General features: G+C 60.6%; 1 protein-coding gene across 1 annotated transcript; it reads right to left on the bottom strand.

Moving 5' to 3' along the window:
• Positions 1-249: 249 nt before the first annotated feature.
• Positions 250-3,838, bottom strand: SETD6 (SET domain containing 6). Its single transcript, XM_026034346.1, has 8 exons — positions 3,812-3,838; positions 3,440-3,737; positions 2,956-3,097; positions 2,472-2,666; positions 2,146-2,269; positions 1,580-1,760; positions 1,278-1,420; positions 250-750 (listed from the first exon to the last, which is right to left on the bottom strand). The coding sequence occupies exons 1-8, from the start codon at positions 3,836-3,838 to the stop codon at positions 442-444; spliced, it is 1,419 nt and encodes a 472-aa protein (XP_025890131.1). The 3' UTR covers positions 250-441.
• Positions 3,839-8,749: the final 4,911 nt, after the last annotated feature.

The following is an 8,749-nucleotide window of genomic DNA, read 5'->3' on the forward strand; positions in this document are numbered from 1 at the left end:
CTGCCAGAGCTTTACTCGCTAAGCGTGACCAGATGGACTTCTGCCCCTGTTCAYCTGGGTAAGTAAGAACAGCTCTTGCCGTAAATCACTGATGCTAAGTGAGGGAACGTGCTTGTCATAATGCCAATGTCTGGCTGGCTCCTGCAAGTAAATATTGAGAGATCTGACTTTTAATTAAACCCTTCAGAGGAAGATTCTGCTCCTGGTGCTGGTTGTGTTCCAGACCTCTCACTGTGTAAACCCCGTCTCCCTTCAAACTACTACTTCAGCCATAGCTGTTTAAGGATTTTCTTTATACAGAGGTAGATCAGCCTGGTACACAGGGAGGGACAAGCGGGTGCAAATGCCATCTTGCTTTGTTGGTTGCTGCGGTACAAGTGGCCAGAGGCCCTTTTTAAGTTCAGCTCCRGGCGGTGGCCTTGCAGGGGCAGCCAGATGTTCCTACTGTATCAGCTCCAGGAGTTGATGCAAGATCCTTTTCTGGCCGTAGCGCACGTGCAAGGCCTGCTGCTCCCTTCGGCTCAGTCTCTCAAAAGCCTCCTTGTTATTCAGCAAGTCCTCATCTGCTTTCAAGTCTGACCTGTAGGACTGCAGGGTCAGCAGCACGCTGTCGCAAAGCAGCTTCTTGCAAGGGTGTTTCAGTCTGGAGAGAGATTCATTAGAAAGAAGAGAGTTCTCCTCATCAGTGTCGTCTTCCCAGCCATCTTGCTCCTTATACTCCTGGAATTCTTCTTCGGACATGCACAGCACCTGTAATCGCCCGGGCAAGGAGACAAGTCGGTGGCTGTGCAAGTACATCTGGATTTGCTCCCCAGGGGAATAGGGCTTGAGGCTGTGTGAACAGGGGAGTTCTAGTGCTCAGCTGCAGTTGTGCCACGTGACAAGGTACTTGGGATTGGGCATCCACATCTAACTTGTGGGGCTGGGGGAAGGTTGAAATGGCAAACCTGGGTGCTGGGAATAGCCTTCATCTCCTCTGCTACCCTGAAGGCACAAAAACTCGAGAAGGRCAGTAGCCCTGAAGCCATCCAAGATTGGCACCTAAGTGTGCGGGTGGATGGCAGGTTTGGGAAGATAGTAATGCAGTACCTGCAGTCCTGGGGGGGCAGACAGGTCCCATCCCCTATCACTTTCCATGCAGAACAGCTGCTGCCAAACTGCCTTTACATGCTGGTGGCCCTCAGGTAACAGTTTTGTAGCACAGCTGTTCAAACCAGCACCCAGCTYATCTGGGTTATTCCTGTTCTGTGGCTTTTCACTCGCTCAGCGCCGCTCACCTTCAGCGTCACGGACAGCTCTTCCTCTGTCAGCACYTCATCCCAGCCAAGCACAAAGGCCCCTTCCTCGCCAACCATGTCCAGGTGGCACAGGAAGTCCCACTTCTCTGACACCAGCTTCTTCTCTGCTTCGCTCTTGGCACCTGTTTAGAAGACAGGAGCACAATGGTGAACCCTACACAGCTCCCCTGGGATGAAGCATCTTAAAAGCAATGGGAGGACCTTTCCCCTTCCCCCGGAGCCCCATTTCATTAAACACCTATTTAACATCCTTTCCCAGAGCRGTTACAGGTGCCACTCACGCTGCAGCGCTGCTTTGCGCACTGTCACCATCTGGATGTCAGCCGTGTCGTTGGTGTTGCCAGGATAGGGCTCTGCAAAGCCATACATGTGGAGCAGCTGCCAGTTGGCCATCTGGCCATAGGTGTTGAAGATCTCTTGTCCTTTGCTGATGGGTTTTGTAGCGACCATCCGCAAACACTTCTGCAAGTAGAGAGGGAAGACAATCTAGGAGTGGGCTCACGATGCTGCTGCTGCTTGCTGGAGGAGGAAGATGCTTCTGGGGCAGCCAGGCCTGCCGCAGGTTGGGGGACATGCCACCCCTCAGSCTTGACCCCAGGAAAAAGCTGACACTACTTCTGCATTCATGTAAGTGGGAGGAGAAACAAGGCTCAAGGCTACTGCTGCAGCACAACCACTTTCAGGGAGTCTCAGATGCCCCAACTTAGGTGCAGCAGCTTTCTCCTGCTGCACCCTGGGCCGCCCTCGCTGCTTGCAGCAGGGCCGTGGTGCTGCCCTGGCTTCAGGCAGGGCCGGAGCGGCTCTGCAGCAGCCGTCCCCAGGGGCAGGCACCAACGGCTGCACTCACCGGCGTGTACTCCAGGTTGGCGTTGTGGTTGGCCGCGTGGTTCAGGATGTCTGCTACCGGCACCATCATGGGAGGGTTGGGGCCTTTCTCGTCTTCATCCTCTTCCTCCAGAGGCTCCTGAAAGCTAATGCAAGGGAGGTGAAGACGAAACGGTTCAGACCCCACAGTACAGAGGAAATTTCAGCTTTCCTCTAAAAGGCTGCAGGCTCCAAGAATGCCTCCTGAAGGATGCAAGAACATGAGTAACAGCCTGTGRTCATCTCCCATGCTGCTGTCCCTGTCGTACGTGAGCCTGAGCCGTGGTCTGTGTTTCCGTCCCTTCTCACCTATAGGCCATGACAAATGCCACCAGTTCCTTGTACAGCTCCAGCGTGTGCACCTTGGGATCAAAGATGTCCGGGTGGGAGTGCATGAAGGGCAGGATGATGGAGCTGTACTCCAGCTGGATGTTGGCGAGGTCCTTGTCTACTGCTTCTGGGATACCCGTGCCCTGCAGGAGCCGCTTCCGCTCCTCTTCAGGCCTAGGGTGAGAAAAAAAGCGAGTTTCTGTCCAGTGCAGAGAGTCCATCAATTCCTGCGGCCTCCAAACCGCGAGGCTGGTGGCAGCCCTGCTCGTTGATGTTCCCTGCGTCTTTCAGCAGCCAGCTGCCCGCCTGGGCCCTGCCTGGGAGGGCTGCAGCAGGGCMGAGGGCAGCGTCAGCCTGTCGCCCCCTTTCCCCCCACCCCGTGTTGAGCTGGTCCCTGGATGAAGCCTGGAGGGACTGAGCTGCCCCCTTTGTCTGTACCACGGAGCGGCTCCCTTGGCTTTACCAGAACATGGGGTGATCCAAGCTCCTGAAGTCCYGCCAGAGCGCCAGGTAGGGCCGCCAGCGGGAGCTGCTGCTCGTGTACTCGTGCAGCAGGGCGAGCAGGAGCGGCACCCAGCCCGACTGGCTCTGCAGCGACTCCCRGGCTGCGGAAACAATGAGGACAGAGCAGGGCTCAGCGTGCTGCCATTTTCAATCCYTTCCCCCACGAAAATAACTTTATACGAGTCAAAGCTCAGCCTAAAGGAAGAACATCCCAGCCTGAGTCCTAAGCAGTCYAAGCTGCTCTGGGCTTGGGCCACAGCTTAAACAGAACGAGCAGGAGCTGTGACATTTCGGTGGCCCAGGGCAGGGCCCTGCAGCCTGGCCTGGGGCACAGCCCCAGCCCCGTTCCTGCTGCTTCCTGCCGCCGAGCTTCTCCGCTGGCTGTGTGACGCAGGAGCGCTCCCCRCCCCGATCCCCGCTGAACGGAAACGGGCGGCACTCACCTTCCCGCAGGAGGCCGTGGATGGCGCAGGTGTCCTGGGAGAGCAGCGCGGCGCGGGGCACGCTCAGCAGCACCTCTCCCGCGCGCAGCTCCCCCGCGGCCAGCAGCCCGTAGGCGGCCACGGTGCCCTCGCTGCTCACGCGCACCTGGGGCGAGAGGGGCCCGTGGGCAGCGCGGGGCACCCCCGGCAGCCCGGGGCACCCGCCGCCGCCGCCGCTCACCTTGGCGCTCAGCTCCAGCCCGACCTCCTCGCACCAGGCCAGCAGGGCCGCCACGGGCCCCGTGCTGCCGCCGGCGGCCTGCGGGCACGAACGCGCGTGAGGCACCGTGCAGCCCCGGCCTGGCCCGGCCCGCGCCGCCGCCGCCCCGTTACCTTGCGCCGCTTGGCCGCCGCCGCCATGCAGCGCCTGCACTTGCGCGCCGACCACGTGGCTGCCCCCACGGGCGCTCCTTCCGGGAGGCGGCCGCGGAGGGACAGTGGCGGGCGCGCGGCTCCGCTCAGCGCGGTGCAGGGTCCGCACAGAGCAGGGCGGGAGCCCGGGCCGGCACGGCGCATCTGCCCGCGCCACCRGCCGGCTCGCTCGCCCGCCATGCATGGAGCTGCCCCTTGAGCCGGCCCTGCGCTCGGGTCCGGGTGGCTCCYGCGGCAGGTTAAGCTCAGGCTGCTGAGGAGGCCGCCCTGGAGGAGCGTGGTTTGGGGCAGCCGCCGGCCCTGCAAAGGACGAGGCTCCGGGGCGCGCGGGCTCCTCATGCAACGGGTGCCTCAGCCTCCTCCTCGTCGCTGTCTCCCAAGGGAGAGCAGCCGCGCTGCCCACGGCCGGGCCTCTGYGGGCCGAGTCGTCCGTGGGGCAGCCCCCCGCGCCGGGGAACCAGCTTCCCCCGCCGGCTGCTCTTCCTGAGGAGGCCGGAGCACAAGGATGAGGACGGCTCTGGAGCTGGAGGCCCAGAGCTTTTTGCAGCCTTCTGCCCGCAGGCTCCGCTGCCTCTCGCGGGCGGCCTCGCAGCAGGGCCTGCAGCCCAGGCTGGAGCAGGGGAAGGGGCCAGGGCCCTGCAGCCTCTCGGTGCCCGCTGCCCAGCACCTGCAGCATGTGGGGCAGCGGGAACCTGCGCAGGGCCGCAGGCAGCTGCAGCGCGGGCAGCTTGAGTGTTGGTGCCGCGGAGCAGGGCYGGGCGGGAGCGGGGAGCAGGGCAGCCCTCACCTGTGCAAGGCCTGGAACTGGGGAATGCAGGGAGGGCCCCTCACTTGGAGGCAAGAGGCAGGAACTCACTGGAGGAGGCTGCCAACACGAGCAGTGAGAGCAGAGCTCGCAGAGCTCCCTGCGCCAGGGCYGCGAGATGGGTCTCAGCCAGGACAGCCAGATGTGCCCAGGCGAACAGGCCGGTAGCCAGGCGTGCAGGAGCACAGCGAGCTGAGCGGTGGCGCTGAACAGAGAGGTGCAGAGGCAGGGCAGGCGCCTGCCAGGAGCACGTGGGAATGGAGGGAAAGKGGGATTAGGGCATTGCAGAGCTGGRAGTTTCTCTGGGACAGAGCGGAGTGCGAGGATGAGCCTGGCTGTCTCTGGCCATGAGCTGCTGCTGGGAAGGTCGCTCAGGGGCTTGGGCGCTTGAGGGGTTGCCTGGACCACACYAGTTGCCTCCATCACCCACCTTCTCTGTGTGTCAGGCGCTGGCTGCGCAGGCCAGGGCCCATGACAGCAGGTTTGGGGGATGGAGCAGGAGGTGGGAGCAGGGCCAAGAGTTACAGCAGTGCTGGARAACATCAAGGGAATTCAGCAGAGGAAAGAGTGGAGGGGGAAGCTGCCAGCATCTAATGACGCGGGTTAAGCCAGGCTTCTTGAACCTAGTGTGGCTGGCTCTGCTGGCAGCAGTGCTGGAGGTGCATGCGTCTCCCACTGACTGTGCCCACTAGAGCCAAGTTAGCAGCTTCGCCCTTGTCCGGAGCCTCTAGGGATGTGGGAAGCAGTGGGCAGCGTCCCAGCCATAACAGCCCTCTGTCAACCAGGACCACTCCATCAAGTCTTCCATGACGGCGTGCAGGGAGCCCCCACAGAGCTGCTCAGTGCTCCCAAGGCAGGCAAAGCTCCTGGCACAGGTTGCTCTTGCTGAACGCGTCCTAGGATCAGGCTGCTCYGAGCCACGAGGGATGTTGTGCGAGCCTTGGAGCTCGTGGGGTCCGGCCAGGACTCYTCAGAGTCCCAAAGCGGAGACCTGCAGCTTCCACAATAGCCCACCCTGTGCTGAACTGCCTGGTAGCTTTGGAGAAGTCACCGTGGCCACGGAGAAGAATGAAATGGAAGAATGGATCCGTGTCGCCATCCTCCCTGAGTTGCCTTAGCGACGTGGGAATGGCAGGAAGCTACGGGCAGCCCTGGCCAGCCCCGTGTTACCTGTGGCTCAGAGCACGTTGTGCAGGTGCTGGTGGCTGCAGCCTTGAACGCAAAGCCGAGTCAAGACCAGGCCACAGCCATCGACCAGCAGTGCCAATGAAGATGAAGGGGATGGAGATGAAGGGGATGACACAGAGGCTGTCACGGGTGCTGGTGGCACTCGCCATCAGTGCAGCGCCACTGGCAAGGACAGCCCACAGAGAGAGCAGTGAGGAGGAGGTGARCGAGCAGCGTGTGGTCAGCCCCAGGCCTCAAGGAGGGCAGACGTGGGAGCCACGTGGGCGTGTGGGGAGATGCCGGGTGCTGGCTCGTGCAGCCTACTGACGTGCCCTGCCCAGCTCTCCTGTGTTGTGCCCAGGCCCTGCACCATTCCCCATGCTTGTCCATGGCATTGGAGCAGTTGGCACATGAGTGAGTTTTTGCTCATGAGGCCTGAGGACAACCAAGGCCAAAGCTGATCCTTACCTTTCAGCCAGAGACCACGCCAGAAACGTGCGCTGGGTTAAGGCTGCTCCGGGGCTCATGGGCCCAGCCCCGGGCACTGAGTGGCACGCGGGCTGGCRGCACCAAGTGCACGAGGGCTGACTGGGCTGGGTGACGGGGAGCAGGCAGTGCTTGCCCTGCACCCACACAGTSCCTCGCTCATGACTCTCGTCCCCAGCAGAAATCGCGGTCTCGCTGCAGGCGGCACCGGCTCCTCAGCGCGCCGCGTCGGGCCCTGCGCAGGGCTTTCTGCTGCACCCGTGTAATGGGACAACGAGAGACAGCAGCGAGGACACAGGGAGCCAGGATCCTGCAGGTGACCTGCGTAGTGGTCCTGGAGCCTCTCTGCCTGTTTTGGTGCATTCCCAGGACCTTTGAGTGCTTCCCAAGGCAGCACAGGGCACTTTAGATGCGGGCAGGGGGCCTCCATGGGCTTTTTTAAAAGCCCGTGTGGCGTTTAGTGTAGGCCTAGGGCCTCAGAGAGCCAGTTGGCGGTGGTTCAGGGCCCCTGCCTGTGCTTTTGGGTGGGAAAGGATATTTTTTTCTGCCATTTGGGGTAGGTCAGAGGCCTGACGAGGGGCCTGCGAATGTTTGGCCTTAGATGCTCACGTTTGGGTGAGCCTTTAGGGGCCCCCGCTTTCACCTGCTTGCCTCTCCCAACAACCTAGGGCCCGAGTGACCCCTCTGGCTCCCTCAGTGCTGCTAGGTTGGTCAGGCAAATTGGAGGCTTAATGGGGGTGGTGGTTGAAGGGCTTTATTTTTGCAGGCAGGAGATGTCTCTGGCATTTCTTCCCTCCCTTTCAGGCCATCAGCCCAAGGAGCTTGGACAGCAGCGCTGCTGGAGCGGCAGGCGGGATTGTCTCCTCCTCCCGGGAGATGGGGTGAGGCAGCACTTGAAGCAAGAGCAGATTGCCAGCTCGTGCGTTCCCTCCTCCTGGCACCCTGTGCCCCTCAGCTACGGCAGCGGGACGCACTGCCAGGGCACCCGTGCAGCAGGCACTGGGCAACTGTCCCTGCCAAGAGGAACAACCGCCCCGGGGCCAAGCTTCCACTCTGCTGTACGGGGGATTGTACGGGGGGGACGCAGCCTTCCCCACTGAGGCCAAGCCTGTCCGCTGTCCCCCAGTCCCCGAGCAGAGAGCTACTGGGCTGCATGGCCTGTGCCCCTCACCCCCCCAAATCACCATAGGAGACAGTTCCAGGGTGCAGCATCTGCTCCCCGATGCAGAAGGGCCGTGGGGCCCTGCCAGGAGCAGCAGCACCCAAGTGCTTTGTGTAGGGGCAGGAACCCTGCGGGCTGTTTCTGTTCCCACTCAAAGCCGTTAGTCCAGGGAGCGTGGGAGCAGGGTGCCCCCGACACCCACCTCTGCCTTAGAGAGACTTGACAGTTCTGTGTTTTGCTTTGTGTTTGTCTTACAGTCTCTTAAAGGCTCTAAAAGACTTTAAGGAAAAAGCAAATCAGCCTTCTTTATGAAGAAAGAAATTCTCATGGCTCYTTGCATTTTCTTTTTCCTTAAAGTCTCTTGCAGCCTTTAAGACACACTTTTTTTTTCTTAAGAAAGTTGACTTGACTTGAAGATATCTTTACATYAGAGACATTAAGAGACCCTTAAAGGAAAAAGTGTTCTGTTAAGTTAATAAAACTTAATAAAAGTTAAAGCATTCCCATTCTTCCAGCAAATGCTACTGAAAGCCAGTGTTTATTAAGCCGGTTTTATTTGTGGTTCTTAAGTCCAAAACTTTGGCCAGCTACTTCTCCTTCCAAAGAAGTGGGGAATAAAGTGGGCAATAGCTTTGAAGTAAGCAACGTGCAGACTCCAGCCTCCTCCTACGCCGAAGAGGGTCTCTAAGTTACCCGCTGGCTCCTGAGTTGCTCCGGGAGAGGAAGGTGAGAACAAAACCCAGGGCTGCTGCTGGGACGGGGTTGTCGCGCTCCCAGGCAAGATGCAGGGCAGAGCCCTGGGCACCTGGGGGATGAGCGGGTGGGAGGGAACGCGGCAGCAGGGATGCTGGGCAGCCCATAGGAAAGAGCCAAGGCGGGAAGATATGGAAAGAGTAGCATGAGGCACTGCAGGCAGTTCCTCTTGAGAGAGGAGAGCAGCAAGAGGCTTCAAGCCCTCCTTTGCCCCACACTGGGGAAGACAAGCAGCTCTGCACCCACATTTCCACCCACCCATCCCTCAAATGACCTGGATGGTGGGAGTCTAACCTGACCCGGGTGTCTCTGCAGTGCCCTGGGCAGGAAAGCACACAGCTTGGCAGTGGTGAAGGCCATGGCAGGCACCACAGCAACCCGCACCAGAGCGGGGTGACTGCCCCGGGTGCGGTGGCGTGCCTGGCTACCCTGCAGCAGGCAGGGCTGTTGCGTGCACTGCTGTGCTGCAGCACTGTGCCCTGCACTGCTGGCAGTGCCGCAGCACTGTGCCCTGCACTGCACTGCT

This window comes from Nothoprocta perdicaria, unplaced genomic scaffold, assembly GCF_003342845.1.
Source record: "Nothoprocta perdicaria isolate Ctin4 unplaced genomic scaffold, notPer1 scaffold_143, whole genome shotgun sequence".
Classification (NCBI taxonomy): Eukaryota; Metazoa; Chordata; class Aves; order Tinamiformes; family Tinamidae; genus Nothoprocta; species Nothoprocta perdicaria.